Source organism: Boleophthalmus pectinirostris, unplaced genomic scaffold, assembly GCF_026225935.1.
Source record: "Boleophthalmus pectinirostris isolate CB_2022bp ecotype Guang Dong unplaced genomic scaffold, ASM2622593v1 HiC_scaffold_13, whole genome shotgun sequence".
Lineage (NCBI taxonomy): Eukaryota > Metazoa > Chordata > Actinopteri > Gobiiformes > Gobiidae > Boleophthalmus > Boleophthalmus pectinirostris.
The window spans coordinates 28,464,846-28,485,520 of record NW_026571036.1 but is presented as its reverse complement, the minus strand read 5'-3'; the positions used below and the strand labels follow the sequence as shown (position 1 = coordinate 28,485,520).

Sequence of the window (20,675 nt, the reverse complement as noted above, 5' to 3'; positions counted from 1 at the left end):
TCTAACTCTCTGTCTCAACTCTCTGTCTCTGTCTCTACTCTCTGTCTCTCTATGTGGATCTGAAATGGAAAACGGAGGAGTTGACAACCATGCATTTCATGTGAGTAATAAAATGCTATTTTGGTTTGTGCTTTATTAGACTGCAAAATGGGCACCACTTTTGGGCAGTAAATAGTTGCAAAGTCGGGATTACTGTAATTAGATTACTTTTTTAGTAAGGCAGTAATGTAACTAGTTACAATTAAAAATATACTAATTAAATTACAGTTACTTGGCCTAGTAACTTTTAGTTACTTTTTCCCTGAAAAAAATATATTATTGGGTAATCCACAGAACTGTTATAAAACAGTAAATCAGATAAACAAGATGCTCTCCTGGTATCAGACGCAGATCTGCTGTGAACCAAAATAATACAAATGTTCTTTCTGGAGGACTGTGCATCTCTTGTGAAATCAGGTTTTAGAACAGAAAGTGTCTTTACTGTAAAGAATTCTTGCTTTTTATAAGGTGGTTCCTGAGCTGTATGTTTCTTTTTTTTTAAGAGTAACTTATCAGTAGTCTCATAACTTGAAATAAAAACAACAAAAAAATCTAAGTAGTAATTAAATTACTTTTAGAAGGAGTAAACAGTAGTCGGATCAACAATGATTACATTTGTGGTCATTTAAAGGTGCAATATGTAACTTTTCTGGTTGGGTCTGGCATCACTTGCATGTCTCCATGGATATGTTATTGCTTTGTCTTAAATGTTCCATAGTATGGTATTACTGGTGTCACTTTATAAGAACTACACCTTAATTAGCTTTAATATAGCATGAACAAGCACAGTTATCAAATGGTTCATCAAGAACAATTCAGGCTTAGTCACTAAATTAAGAGGTTAGGGTTAGGAGGCTTGTTCTCTTTATTAAAGAGGAAATATTATGTCAAATCAACTTTGTGGAGCATTCTACCATGTTATAACGTTGTTCCCTCATCAAAAACACACCTGAAGAGTTTTTATGTGTCATCCATACATATTTGAGTGATTTAGTGATCTCTTTTGGGCCCTATTCAAACTCTTCGTATGGTTAGCAGTACGATTCTGTTCAAATACGACAATTCTCCATAATTATACAAAGGCATGATACAAAATAACACACTACAACTACACAAACCTGATGCGATGTGCAGTAGTTTCATGAGTGAAATGCAGACAGATATAAGCCTGTGTTTCACTAAACTATGGAACATATCAGGTAAAGCAATAACATCTCCATGAGAACAAGTACATGGCATAACCTTCACCAGAAAAGGTCCATAGTACTCCTTTAACATCCTTCTTTGCTCATCGTCATCAGTTGTGCCAGTTTAAGCGGAAATCGATGCACACAAATGCCCTTAAGCGCTGCTGGTATGTTTGGGTCTATACTGGTTTGTGTGCGGTCTGGGTGTCATTCTAGATGGATGAACACAGCAGTGAAGTCGCTATAGGGAAACAAAGACACACACCAAGGAGCAGAAGAGAGGAAGAAGAGGAGGAGGAAGAAGAAGAGGACAGGAATAAACCGACCTACTGCGTCACTGATGTCCCTCCATGGTACCTCTGTGTGTTTCTGGCTCTTCAGGTAAGTTGAAAATGTAAACTCCCTATAGTTTAAATGGCCCATTTTACTTTTACTTACTATTTTCTGCTCTTTGTTATAAAGATTTTTGTTTTGTTTTGTGTTTTGTTTCATTCACACATTTAACACACAAACCCTGCATATTTAGACTGAGTTCTTCTCTCAAACTGAACATGCCAAACACCCCAAATGACAAACTGTGAGTAATTAAATGATCCAAAAAGTACAAAATTACTCACTTCCACCTTTGTTTGGTCATGTTTCTGATTCAAATTTGAAGTTAGGTGAAGTTGTTTCCATTGGCACTGCACCTATGTTTTTGTCAAGCCATGTTTTAGTTAAAAACAAGTCGAGGGCAAAAGAAGTGATTAATTAAAAATGATTTGTTACTTAAAGGTCTGACATTGAGAACAGTAAGTTTCAGATTAGTTTCAGTGGGAGTGGATGTTATCTTCTTACAGGTTATAAAACAGTATGACAGCAGAGGCCTGGTGCTCTAGGTCAGTGTTTCCCAAACTTTTTTTTCTGGGGACCCATATTTTAAAAGTCATACACCTTTGCAACCCAAGGCAATAGACATTATTTGTAAATGACAAAATAACGTGGATATGACCATTATTGAACATTAATGAGGATATTTTATTGTTGACTGAGTGATCATGTCTCTGAACAATTAGTATTACTCAAGTTTTAAACAATGAAAAAGCAATAAATGGATCCATAAGTCGCCTATTTTGACATTAAATGTAGCTTAAAGCTGTTGTCTTTTCAACATTCAATTGAACCAGCAATATTGGAACAAAATAGTCAATAAAGTAATTACAAAAAGATGAGAAATTATGCTGAACATTTCAACATTTCTAATGAGATAGGTGGGCCTGTCTGTGTAGCATGTTACACTCTGAGTGCAGGAGGAGAGCGTAATATGTATATCAGGCCAAAAAACCTCTTGAGACTCACCTGAGGGTTGCGACCCGGTCTTTGAGAAACAATGCTCTAGGTGATAACAGCTCTGGGGGAATTTAAATTATTTTAGATTATTATACAAACGTGTGATTTATGAATGAAACAAAACACAACTCCAGGTCTGGTTTTGAGGAGTACATTCTAAAATGGCTACAAGAGTACATTTTCTGTAATATAGGACCTTTAACACAAGTCACATTTTAAAACTCAAGTATAGTTCTTGTGTTTCTTCAGCATTACCTGACAGCGTTTGGGGGCATCATCTCCATCCCTCTGATCCTCTCGGAGCGTCTGTGTCTGCAGAATGACAGTCTCACTCAGGGGCTCCTCATAAACACCATCTTCTTTGTGTCGGGGCTGTGCACGCTGCTGCAGGTCATACTGGGAGTCAGGTCAGACTGCTCTAACACTGTCACTGCACGCACTGTTTTTAGATACGAGGTGGTTAGATATGAAGTGTTTACGAGTCATACTGGAAATGTAATGGTTCAGGTGTGGGATTAGTTATCAGATCTTATACTCCAGTCAGACATTTTGAGAACATAAACACATTTTTACAGTAAATATAGATATGCACCTTATTTTAAAGCTCTGAAACAACAGAATTCAGTATGTTATTACCACATTATTATGAAATTAACAACTGAAAAATTACAAACTTTTGATAACATGCTGAAGTTTGTTTAGAAAATTCTTCTTGTCTTCTTATTATATAGAAACTTAGGCTACGTCCACACGACAACGCTTCTTTTACGGCCGGAAAAAATTGTCGGATCAATAAATATTCATGTAACATTTAATAATGCAAATCTCATCACTGTGATCAACATGGATCTATTAAAATAAGGTAATTTAGCCTATTTTAGATGTATCCCAGAAATATAGCTGCTTTGTTTTGCAAAAGTTTTCATTTTTAGCCCTAAGATTTTGATGAGAATTATTAGAATAACCTGGTCTGAAATTCCAACATTTTAATTACTCGTGTGTAATCTTTGTTATTGATCCATGTGCGTATTGTGTTGTTAGCATTAGCGTTAACCGTAGGCTACACCTGTCCCATTTCGGCAACGCTTTTGCGGTCCGCAAAGGCATCAGAGGACCCTGGAGATGATGGGGTTGTGACATGATAATTTTCCAAAAGCTGCTGTTTGTTTGTCCACACGACAACATGACACCGGCGCTCTCAGATTTCTCCACTCTGGAACCCGTTCTCAAAAAACTCAGTTTTCGCCCACCCGAAACACTGGCTCTGTATGGACAAAAGACCAAAATGAATGCAAACTTCTCTATTTCGACCAAAAAATGTTGTCATTTGGACAGGCCCTTAGTGTTTTCTTCTCATTAAATAGCTTATTTACCTGACATGTCTCAGCGGTTGCACTTCCGCCTTCATCAGAGGTGTCCACTATCGATATTGATACGACAGGATATTGAAATCAGGAAGCAGGGCGCACAGACCATCAACAGAGACAAGAGGGTATTTACCTTGACTCACACATGGGACTCAATTCTGATCGATCTGACAAATCCATCAAACTGACCACGCCTGGAACAACAGCTGATAAACGACACATCCCAGCATTCAGATCACCCCTCTGATGAAGGCAGAAATAAATTTCTCTTTTCAACATGCTGAAGTGTTTTTTCAGGAAAGAAACCTGGTACTGATTCATACCAAAGCCAAGGTATCGAGAATCAGTAAAACTCCTTCTCATTCTTCACTGCAGACTGCCCATCCTCCAGGGGGGCACCTTCTCCTTGGTGACCCCTGCCATGGCGTTACTGTCTCTGCCCGAGCTGGAGTGCCCGGCCTGGACTCAGAACGCCAGCCTCGTGAACACCTCCTCTCCTGTTTTCATCGAGGTGTGGCAGAGTCGTTTACGCACTGTAAGTTTCCCATTAACACAGATAAGAATGATTTGGATGATATGGATATGGATCGTAGGGAATTGTATCTGTGAGGTGACAAGTGATAAAAGTTGTTATATAAGATCATGCACACAAATATAGATCATCCAAATAACTACTCACATAGAAATATTTCCAAACTGACAAGAAGTAACATTTGAGCTGTTTGAATATTATTGTATTCAGACAGACAGTTGATATGTTCATGATATAAAGCTTCTTATCCCAGACATTTTTATTTTACTTCACTCTCTCTCTTCCTCTCCCTTTCTCTCCCTCTCTTTCTATCACTTTATCTCTCTCTCTCCCCCTTTTAACTCTATCTTGACGATCTTAACTATCTTGTCTGGATAACTGTATGCCCTCTTGCTCTTTCCACGTTTACCTCCACTGTCTCACTCTCTCCCTCACTATTCGTGCCCTCCATTTCTTTCTCTCTCCCTCCCTCTCTTTCTCTATCTCCCTCACTCCCTCCCACCACAACTCTATTACTCTCTCTCCCACTCTTTTCTAACTCCACTACTCACGTACTACTACTTTCTCTCTCTCATACCAATCCCCCCCCCCGCATCACTCTCTACCTCTGCCTCTTCCCCCTCCCTCACTATTTGTCTCTCTCCTCTCTCTCTCCCTCTCTCCTCCTTCCCTCTGTCTCTCTCCCTCCCTCCCTCTCTTTCTCTCCTCTCCCTCCCTCCCTCCCTCCCACTCTAACTCTATTACTCTCTCTCCCACTCGTTTCCAACTTTACTACTCGCCCTCTCTCTGTGCCTTACATTAATCTTTCTTTCCCTCTCTCTGCATCCCTTTCCATCTCTTCCTCCCCCTTCTACCTTGCTGTCTGCCCCCCTCTCTTTCTTCAATCCCCTTCCTTTCTCCTCATTCCCTCACCCCTTCTCTCTCCCCTCCCTTCCTTTTTCTCCTCCTTTCTTCTCTGTTTTGCTCTCTTTCCCCCCCTCTCTCCCTCTCTTCCATCCCCCTACTTTTCTCCTCTCTCCCTCTCCTCCTCTCTCCCCACTCACTTTCTTTCTCTCCTCCTTCCCTCTCCCTCTCTCTCCCTCCTTCCCTCTCTCTCTTCCTCCTTCTCTCTCTCCCTCTCTCTTTCCTTTCTGCATCTCCCTCCTCCCTCCCTCTCTTCCATCCCCCTCCGTTTCTCCTTGCGCCCTCTCCTCCTTTCTCCCCACTCGCTTCCTTTCTCTCTTCCTTCCCTCTCCCTCCCTCTCTGTCCTCCTTCACCCTCTCTCTCTCTCTCTCTGCCTCCTTCCCTCTCTTCCATCCCCCTCCCTTTCTCCTCACTCCATCTCCCTCACTTCCTCTCTCTCCTCCTTCCTTCTTTCCCCCTCTCTCTCCCCTCCCTTTTGCTCCTCCTTCCCTTTCTCTTTCTCTCTCCCTCCCTTTACCCCCCTCCTCCTGACCTCTCACTCTTTCTCCCTTCCTCTCCCCTTCTCCTCCTCGCTCTCTCCTCCCTCCCTCCCTCCCTCTCTTCCATCCCCCTCCCCCTTTCTCCCCTTTTCTCCCTATGCACTCCCCTCTCTCCTTCTCTCCCTCTCCTCCTCCTCTTCCTTCCCTCCGTCTCTCAGCTGCAGGGTTCCATCATGGTTGCGTCGGTGCTGCAGATCCTGGTTGGTTTCTCTGGTCTCATTGGGTTCCTCATGAGGTTCATTGGTCCTTTAACCATCGCTCCCACCGTGTCTCTGATCGGTGTGTCTCTGTATGACTCAGCGGGAGACCGAGCAGGGAGCCACTGGGGCATCTCTGCTCTGTACGTAACCATACAGTATCTCACTATTTACTGCTTAAAGGGCTCATAGTACACCATTTTTTGATCTACAGTATGTTACAATCCTGTTACCTCATCACAAACAGACCTGGAGTTGTGTTTTCTTTCATTCAAACATGCTTGAGTAATCCTATCTACATCTCCAAAGCTCAAAATGCTCTGTTCCACCTTGTGGTGCCATGTAGTGGTAGTTTTATCCCCCCTCGTCGAAATGAGTTTCCTCCACAGGGTGGCTGGGCACTCCCTTAGAGATAGGGTGAGGAGCTGAGTCACACTGGAGGAGCTCAGAGTAGAGCTGCTGCTCCTCCACATCGAGAGGAGCAGCTGAGATGGCTCGGGCATCTGTTCCAGATGCCTCCTGGGGCATGTCCCACCAGAAGGAGGCCCCTGGGGAAGACCCAGGACACGCTGGAGGGACTATGTCTCTGGGCTGGCCTGGGAACACCTTGGGATCCCCCCGGAGGAGCTGGAGGAAATGTCTGGGGTGAAGAAAGTCTGGCAGTCCCTGTTTAGACTGCTGCCCCTATGATCTGGCCCCAGATAAGCAGGAGAAAATGGATGGAAATCAATAGATGGAGCTACCTTTTACCTTAGTAGAGAGAGGCATTTCCAGGACTGAAATTGATTGATTGTTTTACTTTGAGCATGTGCAGAGCACACAGAAATGTCTACTTTTGTCAATGTACATATCTGTATTATTACAAATAGTACTTACTTTATGAAGGGTTTGACATGTGTGCTAAACCTGTGTGAATGAAACAAAACACATCTCCAGGTCTGTTTGTGATGCAGGAAAAACATTATAACACTCTGTTCACACAAATATCCATTTCAAATATTGATCTATTCTAACTGCTCTTTCCCCAGGACCACGGTTCTGATCATCGTCTTCTCTCAGTATCTCTCTAGGGTTCCTCTGCCCATCCCCACATACAACAGAACCAGGAAACTCCACACCTCCAAGTTCTACCTCTTCCAGATCATGCCTGTATGTAACACTCTGCGTAAAAGAAATCCAGGATTAATCTTTATTTTAATTTGATCAAATGTGTGGGCATCTTAGACTATTTCATAAACATAATATTAAATGTACGTTGTGTAACTTTTCTGGTGGAGGGTCCGTCAAATACTTTTCTCTTTGAAGATGTTATTTGCTTTGTCTGGAATGTTTCACAGTATGGTATTAAACCTTTCTATCTTCATGGAGACCAAATCAGAGCAAGTTACAGGTCAGATCTGTGGAGAGGTGACCCAGCTCACAGTCAGAATGCCTGTTTTTCTAGGCATTATTGAACTATAAAACCACCTGTAATTGAATAAATGTAAGGCAGAACTGTTTAATGTCACACTGTGGAACATTCTAGGCAGGGCAGTAACATATCTATAGAAACAAGCAGGTGATGGTTGCACAATGCACTTTTAAGATAAGATTTATGACTAATTTCAGTATGTTTACCATCTCTTCAAGCTACGTTATGTTTTTATGTTTTTTCCCTCATCAAAAACTCCACTGACAGATCACTAACTTATTGAAACTTGTCAGGAATAGTCAAATATAAGACAGAATTAAAAAAAAAAAAAAAATCCAAAGTACTAATGCAATTTTAACTCATGTAGATAAACTTGGACTAAACCAAGAACAGGACCAAACGAAGCCCACATCAGGACCAAATCAAGCCCACATCAACATAAACTTGGACTAAACCAGGACTAGAACAGGACCAAACCAAGCCCACATCAGGACCAAACCAAGTCCACATCAGGACCAAACCAAGTCCACATCAGGACCAAACCAAGTCCACATCAGCATAAACTTGGACTAAACCAGGACTAGAACAGGACCAAACCAAGCCCATGTCAGGATTAAAGGACCCATATTACTCTAATTTCTGTTGAGTTTTCTATTTTCTGTCATATTTGTGTTGTGTTTTGTTTCATTCACACATGTATGAAAACTACCACTACATGACATCACAAGTTGGAACAGAGCATTTTGAGCTTTGGAGATGTAGACCGACTAATAATAAATGAATAAATAAACTAAATGAAACAAAACACAATTCCAGGTCTGTTTTTGAAGAGGTAACAACATTCTAACATGACTCACAAGAATCATTTTGGAGTAATATGAGACCTTTAAACTGTTACCAAACTCCAGTATTTCTCCACTGTTCTTTGAGTTGAGTGTTTCTAATGACAGATATTGACAGATTCTCCTGGGCATAGCGGTCTCGTGGCTGGTCTGTTACCTCCTCACCATCTACAACGTTCTACCTTCAGACCCAGACAAATATGGCTACCAGGCTCGCACTGATATTAAAGGGGATGTGTTAGGACAAGCTCCATGGTTCAACTTCCCTTACCCTGGTGAGTGTCAACAAACTTATAAAACATACAAGAATATATCAATACAACTTAATTATAAATTATAATAATGTAGTGGTAAGTATTTCTACCTTTATATGATGAGGGTCTGAACAGAAGACGCAAAAGTGGCATTGTGTCTTCACTTTTTATTTCGTGTTTAGACGAGTGTTTTCTGGAGGAAATCTGCATGCATACGGTGACACAAAAGTGTGTGGAGTCTGATTGTGTATGGTCGTACTTAAAGCAAAGGGCGTCTTTAGACATTTGGAAAAGTAAACACATTTTCGTCAGCTACTCCTTCCACAAAGTTGCCCCACCACTGACTGGTTCTCCAGGTCTTCTCCATATCTGTCTGACTCGCCTGCGACAAACTGGTGCATCCGGAATTTGACAAAGGTGATTGCAGATCCTTCTCCGTCTTTGCTCACTAATAGTATCTGTGCAGATTCTGTGCATTTGTTGGGAGTCTCGTGTAAGTTCATTAGAGCTGCCAGAGCAACTTGAAGGTATGACACATGGAAATGATCCCACGTGTTTGTTTGTTTGTGTGTACTGTATGTATGTGACGTAAACGTGTACGCAACGTGAGCAGATCTGACCAGAGTTTTGCGTCTTGGGCAGTGTAGACCGAAACGCTACAGACTTTTCCACTCTGGAGGGTGGTTTTAGATGTTTGTGTTTTTAAGATCCAAAACACTGTCACTATCCAAATGAAAGGCACTTCCAATAAAACATTTTGTCTCAAGTGTTCTCGTGTAAACAGGCCCTAAACTGAGTTCTTCTTTTCAACACACTGTTTGTGATGTCACGTGGTAATAAAAGAAGTGCTCTGCTGTGTTTTTAAACTCCATACACCTTACATAGAATCATTTGGATGATCTCTTCCTTATAACTGCCAGTCTCTAACAAAATTGAAGGGTAGCTGTTGATTTGAAAACTACCGCTTCATCACATCACAAGGTGGAACAAAGCATTTTGGGCTTTAGAAATGTAGACAGACTAATAATAAAGAGTTCCTGAAACATGTGTGAATGAAACAAAACACAACTCCAGTATGTTTTTAAGGACGTAACAACATTCTAAAATGAATAAAAACTAAAAAAGATTCCATTTGATGTAATATAGGACATTTAACTATCTATTGGGGTCTACTGTATGAAGTAGAATTGTATTTTTAATTTTATTTATAAGTTATTTGAATGGAGAAAATACATATTAATAAACTGTGGTCCCCAGGCAAGGTGTAAAATGCAGCACAAAAGACAGAATGTATCTTAGATACAAAAAGATATAAAAGTTAAGAAGCCACTGAAAAGCAGATTAGTGGGTAGGTACTAGAAGATCTAGACTTTTATCTTTTTAAAACAACTTTAATTGTTTTGAATAGTTCTGACTAAATCCATTTCCTTGTTTGACTGAGATTATTTTATTTGTAAGATAATTCTGATTAATTTGGGATTTTTTTTCCTGTTTCAATCAAAAAAATATCTGATGGAAGAATAGTATGTTCTCATCTCAAAAGCAATTTCCCAGTTTTTCTCACTGAATATTTGAGTCAAACAAGTTTCTAACCAATCTGAAATAATTCTCAAATCAATCAAAACGTAAGCTCTGTTTGATAATTGTTAAATATTCAGAATTAAATCTTGTTTCTAATATTTTAAAGGGCTTGTTCTTGATTTTTTTCCATGTATGTCAGTAAAATAGGTACAGATATATTGTATAAGCAGCTCTTGAGGTCAAAATAAGCTCACTGTCAAGTCTTTAATTACAGAATACATGTCCAACTTGAAAAACCAGGGACAATACACAAGGCTCAATTCAGCTTGAAGATTTTTTTATTGCAATTGTTCAGTTCGTTTTGTAGTAGTAGTAATAGTAGTAGTAATAATAGTAATAATAGTAGTAGCAGCAATAGTAGTAGCAGTAGTAGTAGTAGCAGTAGCAGCAGCAGCAGCAGTTGTAGCTGTAGCTGTAGCAGTAGCAGGTCGAAAACCTTCAAAGTAAACAAATATGCATAATGAAATTAAATTTACATTTTACAATTTCATTAGTGATACATCTAAATTAAATTGAATTTTAATAAATATACATAAATTATAATATTTACTATGTATATAATATTTCTTATATTTATTATATAATTTCCCTTTTACATATTAACTTAAATAGCTACAATTTTAACCAAAGTATAATTTTATCAATCAATTTTAATCATAAATATAACTTATTTTTTATACAAATTTAAATGATTATATGAAATAAATTTAATATTTTATTATTTTAAGACAGATATATACATATATATATATATATATATATATATATATATATATATATATATATTTTTTTTTTTTTTTTTTTTTTTTTTTTATTAGTGGTACTCTAACTTAGATCTTACACCATTTCCTATTTTAACTGAACTTAAAAAACTAATGTTTCAGGTTCATTTCCTCACTGGTGTGTCTCTGTTTTCCCTCACATTCCTGGTTTGGTTTGGTTTGCACACCTGGTCCTAATTAAATGATTGAGACACACCTGTTTATCTGTTTTTTTCTGCTGCCATCTACTGGACACACTCAAATTAACTTCATCAACTAATAAAGAAGGGGAGGAGAGAGGAGGGGAGGAGGTGAGGAGGGGAGGAGAGGAGAGGTGAGAGGTGAGAGGAGAGGTGAGACTTGGAGCAGAAGGGCTGGGCTTTTTGACTTGACCCTCACTGTGTTTTGTTTTCATCCAATCATAAAGTGTTTTTGGCCAATAATCAGGAAATGCATGTTAGCCTGCTAGTTGTAGAATAATTAGGCTTCCCTGAATGTATAAGATAAGTGAGAAATAACTTCAAACTGGTTCTGCTTATGACGTTTTAAGGATAGTAAAAATGGAGTACATCTTTAAATTCACCTTTGAGTTGCAGAATGATGACATTATGATTGTTGCCATAGAGATTAACAATTATAACATATAAAAGGAAGTTTTAACCTGAATACCATTTGTTATTCTATACGTACGGGGAAGTGAGCATGGGGGCGCTTCTGGCTCCATCAACTCTGGCCTCAATTGACAAACACTAAAAAACTGTTACCTCTCTGTAACTGCTTAAGTGAGCCTCATCATTTTGGTCTTAAAATGTTCGTATTAACCCACTCTACATGATCCTGGAGTTTTTATTTTGCTATTTTGTCCGTAAATACATTCCTATTCATACGGAGCATGAGTCCAAATACTCTCCTATAACTACAAGCCTCGATGAGCTTCATTTGACTAGAGCCGAACTTTGAATTACTTGCTGTACGAGGTGTGCTATACAAAAAACCATGCCTATATGTTCTTTCATCCATGTTTCGTCCTTCAGGTCAGTGGGGCATGCCGACCGTGAGCTTGGCGGGGGTCTTTGGCATTCTGGCGGGTATCGTGTGTTCTATGGCAGAGTCTGTGGGTGACTACCATTCCTGTGCCAGGCTCTCCGGCGCACCTCCTCCACCCAAACACGCCATCAACCGGGGCATTGGCGTGGAGGGAGTGGGGTCACTGCTGGCCGGGGCGTTTGGGACCGGGAATGGGACCACATCGTTCAGTGAGAATATAGCAGCGCTGGGGATCACAAAGGTAAGAAAGGATTTTATTGTAACTGACCACTTCTTACCACACTAATTTATTTGTTATCTAATTCTGTTAAAGCCACTATACCACTGTCTTAAAGGTGCAACTGTGTTAAAGGTGTAACTTTTCTGGTAGAGGATCTGCCGCCTGCTTCACTTCATGTAGATATTATTATTTTTTCCTGGAGTCTTCTGCAGTAGGGGTTTTCAAATTGGGTGAATGTGAGCCTCCCCTTAGAGAAAGTAAAGAGAGCAGAGCCCCCTCTTTTCCAGAATCCCATCCTGCCCTACCCCATACTGGCCTTTGAAGTAAATGCATCTTTTGTGTTCCTGGCCATGATGAGTTGAACTGATAATATACAATTGATAATATATTTTTTCTTTTTCTTTTTTTTGTAAAAACACATTCATAAACATTCATAAACAATTTAAACAGCAAATAATTTCCAACTTCATACAGGCCTAACTGAGGTGACTTTTGTCATCACTGAACATCAGTAGGTCATCAGGACTAAACCAGGACTAAACCAGGTCTAAACCAGGTCTATACCAGTACTAATCTTGGACTTGAGAGAGAGAGGGAGGACCCCGAGCCCGCGGAGTGCACTTAGCTTCATGGGGTATCGGTCCTTTCACCACCTCCGGGCCTGTCCCGACACTCAGTCCTGACTCAGTTCTGGTTTAGTCCTGGTTTAGTCCTGGTTTAGTCTTGGTTTAATCCTGTTTTAGTCCTAGTTCAGTCCTGGGATCAGTCCTGGTTTAGTCCGTGAGTGTCATGCCTCCCCAGTGGCTCTTTGATGCCCTACAAACTCATTTTGGTCCGGGGGACGTATCCAACCGACTTTGATCCCAAAGGGGCCGGATCAGAAAACTCATGTCATATAAACCTCAAAAATAACAATAAGTTCAATTATTTGTGCAGAGAAACGCAAATCTATTACAGAAATCTTTTTTAATTGATGAACTCTTTCTTTTACAAAATATTATAATATTATGAACAACCTGAAACTTTAAGAAAAATACAATTTCAACATAATGTTTTAACATGAACTTGTTTAACATGAACTTCTATAAATAGGAATAAGTAAATTTTTGTTGTAAAATCCTGCACTCGGCTTCACTTTTCTCATTTTGGACATTTTTCTGATGAGGATGTCACGGTCAACAGTCAAAACGATCGTCCTTTAAGAGCGTTTGGAAAGAGACAAGTCTTCATTTGTGCTGCTCTGGTGGGAGGGGCCACGTACAGAGACGCTGGAGACATTGCTGTGATAAACACCACAGAAAATTTACAATATTTTAATAGAAAATATGATTAAAATATTTTTGTAGAAAATCAGCCGAGGGCCAGATTAAAGGTCTTGGAGGGCCGGATCTGGCCCCGGGCCGCATATTTGACACCTGTGCCCTACGGTATGGCATTTCATTTAACTATCTCCATGGATTTTACGGTATTTAGAGAAATAAAAACATACATCAACACATACAAGATAGATAGATATAAGATAGATTGTTTAATATATTTGTTTGTTTGACTCTCATCCAGAAACGTTTCACAATGCACCTTTAAAAATGTGAAAAAACAAAGTAGTTCTGTTTAAATTATTATCAGTGGTCCAAAGTTATTCTGCATTTACCTTATACTTTCCAATCAGCCGAATTATTCAGTAAGATACGTTTTTAAGTGCATTTCACAACTTTTAAAACATGCTGGAAGAGCACTTCCTGATTCCGGGGCAATAAATTGTATAATTAGATGCAGCACACAGCACTTATTTTGACCACAAGAGCTGCTTATACTGTGGCAAGACAAATTTTGCTCAAATACATGTCAAAAAGTTTGGTACAGACTCTTTAACTTGTTCTGATTTATTAACTTCTTAAGCCAAAATTCTTGTGTCTGAGTTGTGCCCAGTTCCTGACAGGTTTTCCCAGAGGCTGTGAAGGATGGGTCCAATCTAGAGAACAAATTTGCATTCTGGGTGAATAGAGTAACTTATAATTACGAAACTAATTCAACAGCAGATCATAGTTGATAATGAGTCTGATGAAAGCAAAATGTACAGTGATTCAAACTTTTACAACATACACTTCTGTCCACATTTTGAAGATGATTAAAGTTAGTTAGTTAAGGTAAGTTAAGTTAGTAAGTTAGTTAAAAACACCTACACTCTGCCATTTAATTTCAAATTAATCTCCTAAACTGGGCAGTACCCAGAGGACTAAAGAAAAGAGTTAGGGGGAGGAGGGGCTGTATAAAGAAGTGGACTTAAGGGCGTGTGATGTTTCCCATTAGCCTGATTCATCAGCCTGTTTCACTTCGTGGAAACTGTATGACCTCGCAGCATTAAGATTCATTCGCTCGACGGTAGGCGGGTACTTTTTTATTTAACCAATTGCTGCTATTTGGTCGTGACGTATGTAATGCCCCAAATCCCAAAGGAAGATAGGTAATAACATCTTTCCCCTTGATAAAATTCACCAAACATTCCCTCTCACAAAAGGGACCCAGACAGGCGCTTGAGTTTGACGTCATGGTTTCACAGCTCTTTGCTGATTGGTCGGTACGCAGTCTACAACTTCAGGGGTTCTTGCAAACCGTCTAGTGTGTTCTGATTCCTGACCTAGTCACTCGAGAAAAATGAAATTGACTGGAGGCACTAGGTGATGCCAGCCTGGCTAGTCACCCATACCATATATTCAGCTCTAGTCAAATAAAGTTCATGAGGCTAGCAGTTACAGAAGTGAATTTGGAGCCAATTCTAAATTAGGAATGCAAGTTTACGGACAAAATGGCAAAATAAAAACACCAGGATCATGTAGGGTTAATAAAAGTGTTAAAAATAAAAAGATAGGTTTAATCCCATACGGTGGCCATACCATCTTGTAAAAGCCTGATCCCGTCAGACCTCAGAAGCTCAGCAGAGCTGGGCCTGGTAAGTACTTGGATGGGAGACCATTGGGAAAATCAGGTGCCACAGTGAGGCGCCAGTCACATTAACTGTTGTTGTGTTGTTGTGAAAATTTGAAAGTTTTTTGTACGAGTGTGTGTGTGTGTGTGTGAGTGATGGTGGTGGTCGGAGGGACCGATGGCGCTGATTGGCATGGCAGCTGCACTTCTGTCAGTTTGCCCCAGGGCAGCTGTGGTTACAACAGTAGCTTACCAGCATCAGGTATAGAGTGAATGAATAATGCTGAATAATGCTCTGTAAAGCGTCTTTGTTACATATGTTTGTGAAAAGTGCTATATAAATAAAGACTTACTTACTTACTTACTTATGGTGAAACATTCCAGATTAACATCTACATGGAGAAAAGCTGAAAAGTTACACAATGCACATTTTAAAAAAAAACATAAAATTATTATCAATAATTATCAATCATTTATTAAATTCTATTCAACTACTTCAGTTTTTCTTGGATAACAATTACTATGGTTTTTAAAAAGTAACATGGATCAATAATGTATGACGCACATCTTCCTACTCTGTGTATCTTTATGAACAGGTGGGCAGCCGAACGGTGATAATGGTGAGTGGAATTGTTATGATGTTAATTGGAATTCTGGGAAAGATCGGAGCTATCTTCACAACCATCCCCACCCCTGTAATCGGAGGCATGTTTTTAATCATGTTTGGAGTCATAACAGCAGCTGGAATCTCGAATCTGCAGGTAAAACATAATCTAAAACACTATTAAAGGGCATATATTACACTATTTTTTAAAATCTATGTTATGTTATAATGTTGTTTCTAATGTTTCCTCACCAAAAACAGACTTGGAATTGTGTTTTGTTTCATTCACACCTTTTCTTAATATCACAAGATGGAAGAGACTAATAATAAAGGGTTACTCTAACGTGTGAATGAATCAAAACACAACTCCAGGTTTTAAGGAAGTAACAACATTATAACATGATTTAAAGCTCACAAGAGTCAATTTTGTGTAATATAGGATCTTCAGATTTTCAGCTGTGGAGTTATAGTACACAGTTTGACACCATGAACTTTGTATTTTCAGACGACTGACATGAACTCCTCCAGGAATATTTTCATTTTTGGGTTTTCAATGTTCTCTGCACTTACAATTCCAAACTGGTTACACAAGAATCCAAACTCCTTAGTAACAGGTAATGTTTTGTTTTATTCCACTGATTATAAAGTAATTAAGATTTACAACTGTGGTTAATGGTTAATCCAAATCATGATTGAAATGGTGATATTAGCAAAGTTAGCACTTACTTTATAATGTCAGGTGAAGCTAAGAGAAAAATGTCTTGTTTTAATAAGTCTGTAAGAAAACCTGTTAACGTTGATAAAATGTGAAATATATTGGATTCTAGTATCAGGTCTAAACATGAGATTTTAGTTATGTTACCTGATCAAAAACAGACCTGAAGTTGTGTTTTATTTCATTTACACATTTGAGTAACCTTTTATTATTAGTTTGTCTTCATCTCCAAAGCTCAGAATGCTCTGTTCCACCTTGTGATGTCACGAAGAAGTAATTTTCAAGTTAACAGCTGCCTTAACTTAACTTAACTTAACTTTAACTTTACTTTACTTTACTTTACTTTACTTTACTGTTCAGTGAAGATTGGCAATTCCAGGGCTGAAATTATCCACATGATTCTTTTGAAGATGTACGGAAATTAAAAACACAGTAGAGCACTTTGATTATTACCGCATGACATCACAAGGTGGAACAGAGTGTTTTCTGTTTGAGAGAAGAACTCATGTTAAATATGCAGGGTTTGTGTGTTAAACGTGTGAATGAAACAAAACACAACTCCAGGTCTGTTTATGATAAACAACCTTAAGATCAAAAGAATCCATTTTGAGATGTAGAACCTCTAAGTGTATATTAAGGCTAACCTTATGTTATTTTGCATGTTGTGTGATACTTGCATTTATTTATCAGTTTATATTTCAGTATTCTCTTTATCAGGAGAGTTGCAATCAGACTTTTTTTCATATTTCCAGCCTAATTAAAAGTGCACTGTGTAACCTTTCTGGTCAAGGGTCCGTCAAATGCTTTTTTCCATGGAGATGTTATTGCTTTGTCTGAATGTTTCACAGTATGGCATTAAACCTTTCTATCTTCATGGAGACCAAACCAGACCAAGTTACAGGTCAGCTCTGTGGAAAGTCAACTCCGCTCAGTCAGAATGCCTGTTTTTCTAGGTATTTTTAACCTATAAAACCACCTGCAATTGAATAACTGCAAAATAGAACTGTCATACTGTGGAACATTCCAGGCAAATCAACGAGCAGGTGACAGACTCACAGCAAAAAACATAACAAATATTAGTAACTGTTCTACATTTGTGTTGTATTACAGGTGTTAAAGAAATCGACCAAGTGCTGCAGATTCTCCTGACCACACATATGTTTATTGGAGGGTTCCTTGGTTTTTTCCTTGACAACACAATTCCTGGTAAGCTCTAATACTTCTAACTAATCTGATAATGTCTCTCTATGGCCTTGAATCACACCCTCAAGCCTTTACGCACTTTTCAGTGAGCATGTTTGCCTCTTGTGTTCAACCTCAACATTATAGTCCAATACATTCAACTTCATTTGTATAGCACATTTTATAAACAAGACAGTTTCAGAAGTGCTTCACATAGCAATTTAAAACATTTAACTAACTAACTTCAGACAAAAGAAACTAATAGAAAGGGCCTGTCCCTCCTGGATTTGAGTCTGGTCTTAGGCACCACAGGCTGGAGCTAGCCCTCGGACCTCAGAGCACGCACAGGGGTTTAAATCTGGATGAGACTGAGATGTATTTTTTTTAAAAACAGGAAGTCAGTGCAAAGACGCAAGAATTGGGGTAAAGTGATGGCACCTTTTGCTCCATGTTTAAAGAGTTTTGGACTAACTGCAGGCAATGAAGTACATTATTACTGGTCATGTAAATGTACCTGTATTTTTGTCCATTTTCACAGGAACTAAGAGAGAGCGTGGCCTGTTGTGTTTAGATAAAGATGACAACCTAGAAGATACCAGCAGACTGTCCCAGGTTTATGACCTTCCATTTGGGATCAGCTCCTTCTTTTCGAGTCGCTCTTGGGGGCGCTATATCCCATTTTGTCCCTGGAATGGAGACAGAACTGGAGAAGAGTCTGTTATCCAAAATAATCCCCCAAAAACCAAGTTAAGCATGGACTCATATTTTTGACAGTGCTCTGACTATGACCATATGGAGTCAATGGAAAAGTCGAGCTTTGTTTTCACACTTGGCTGCTGCTTTGTTTTAATCCATTACTTTGAAGTTGCCTGGGATCTAGAATCTGCACTTCTCCAAAACTCACGATGTGACTGTGGTCCATAGACTCTATATATAAATGGACATACTTTAACCCGCTGTGTTCCAAATAAGAAGTGGGCATAGCTGCTACTCTCAGGTTCATCTTTTTGGTCTTAAAATGTTCATATTAAACCACTTTACATGATCCTAGTGTTTTTATTTCCATATTTTGCCTGTAAATCAAGAGATGAACATTAATAACAGACAAATCAGGCATCGTTGACATTTTTGTTGCTAAGTGCCCGCTCCCTGCTAAACCAGCTTGGGAACGGGAGTTACTTTCAACAGCTTCAATCCTGATTGACTCTTGGTTGCTGTTATACTCAAGGAAAGACTTCTAAATATGGAAATCAATCAATTCTGCCTATAAAACATAAACCATTATCTTGTTATTAGTGTACAAGGTTAGGCATCAAAATGATACATGTACATTGTACAATGGTAATAGGCATTTAATTCATCAAATTTGACTTATCCAGCACAATACATGTAATTCAGAAATCCTTTGGCGAGCTACTTGGAAGGGGATGTAGAGTTACTGGTAGCTCCTGAGCTCCAGGTTGAAGATCCTTGTACTTTGTCATAGACCATAGACTCTGTGGTCTGGTCACCATTAAATCTCCCCAAATTTAAATGAGTGTGATTGACAAGTGGATTAGCCAATCAAGGCTGCGCATGGTCTGTCCAAACATGGCTACATATGGAAAAATGAAAAAAATATCACAGGGAGCTGAAAAACATAGCAGAAGTAAATAAGTAAAATTATCTACCAATTTAACAAATCTTTTTGTAGTTGAAATAGGAAAATACACCGAGGAACACTGAAGATAAGAAAAAAATACTTAGAATAATGATCTACTCAAATCAAAAAATCTTCTTAATTTGATTTTTTTTTTTTAAGTATTTGCACTGTCCTATATTGATACTATTTTCTCCTGAGTGTTTATTACACTGAACGTAACCCTTTTCATATTTGTCTATATAAATTGTACATTATTTTTGTGTAAACTAACCGTATATTACATGTTCTTTAAATAAATATTACTTATTTTATTGTTTCACATCTTCTATTTTACTTTAAAATAATTGTAATACACTAACTGTACTTTGTAGCCACACTGGGCTCATCTGGTGCTGTATATATTTCAGATGAGTTCTTCTCTCAAATGGAAAACTGTTCCATCTTGCTGCACTGTGTTTTAAACTCCATTCACTTCCACTAGGATCATTTGGATAACTAAATGTAAAAGGTGGCTGTTAACTTGAAAACTACAGCTTCATGACATCACAAAGTGGAACAGAGCATTTTGAGCTTTGGAGGTGTAGACAGACTAATAATAAAGGGTTACTCAAATGTGTGAATGAAACAAAACACAACTCCAGGTCAGTTTTTGTTGAAGTAACAACGTTATAACATGTCTTAAAACTCACACAACTCACTCATTTGCATAATGTAGGACCTTTAACTGCACCATCACCCCATTTCTGTCAAGTTATTTTGTCACACCAGTTCTTTCTTCATACTTTTACGTCCCCTCATTTTACACACTGTGAATTTTTTGCTTCACTCCCGTCTCTCAAAGGAAATTAAATTTAGCTCCTGGAGAAGCATGTTATCATCAAAAGCCCTATCTTCTCCTGATCTCCACCCACAGCTTTTATTATGTGTCCTTCTTTTTTGGGTTTAAGCAGAGATAGCAGCGTGACTGTTTTCCTCTGAGTGTGTGTGTTCATTTCCGCTGTGGTGTTGGGTCATTTCAGAACAATGGACAGCTCCATGGTGGAAGCAGTATCTTCTTTCATCATTTCGCACAATATCTGAAAGAAATTGCTCAGGTTTACAAATTTATACAGGCAAAGGGCCCATATTACACTACTTTCTGATCCATGTTATAATGTTTCTTCATTAAAAACACACCTGGAGTTGTGTTTTGTTTCATTCACACATGTTTAACCTGCATATTTAGGCTGAGTTCTTCTCTCAAACAGAAAACACTCTGTTCCACCTTGTGATGTCATGTGATATAGGAAGTGCTCCAATGTGTTTTTAAATTCTGTATGTCTTCACTAGAATCATTTGGATAATTTCAGCCCTGGAATTGCCAATCTCTACTGAACTAAAGGTAAAATGTTGCTGGT

At 38.7% G+C, this 20,675-nt stretch overlaps 1 protein-coding gene and 1 pseudogene across 1 annotated transcript; both read left to right on the top strand.

Annotated features, from left to right (window-relative positions):
• The first annotated feature begins 59 nt into the window (after positions 1-59).
• LOC110168256 (solute carrier family 23 member 1-like) lies at positions 60-18,407 on the top strand. The gene is made up of 12 exons (XM_020933683.2): positions 60-100; positions 1,443-1,607; positions 2,805-2,962; positions 4,298-4,457; positions 6,056-6,237; positions 7,123-7,243; positions 8,466-8,622; positions 11,978-12,231; positions 15,732-15,896; positions 16,245-16,353; positions 17,565-17,660; positions 18,175-18,407. Exons 1-12 carry the CDS (start codon positions 65-67, stop codon positions 18,405-18,407), a joined length of 1,836 nt encoding a protein of 611 aa, XP_020789342.2. The 5' UTR covers positions 60-64.
• Positions 15,091-15,208, top strand: LOC129407780 (5S ribosomal RNA; annotated as a pseudogene).
• Positions 18,408-20,675: the final 2,268 nt, after the last annotated feature.

What these genes read in the sequence shown, in the direction of transcription:
- LOC110168256 (XM_020933683.2), top strand. Translation starts at nt 65, where the DNA reads ATGGAAAACGGAGGAGTTGACAACCATGCATTTCAT. An exon ending in GTTCAACTTCCCTTACCCTG is followed by an intron (nt 8,623 to 11,977) that starts GTGAGTGTCAAC and finishes TTCGTCCTTCAG; the next exon opens with GTCAGTGGGGCATGCCGACC. An exon ending in CCTTGACAACACAATTCCTG is followed by an intron (nt 17,661 to 18,174) that starts GTAAGCTCTAAT and finishes CCATTTTCACAG; the next exon opens with GAACTAAGAGAGAGCGTGGC.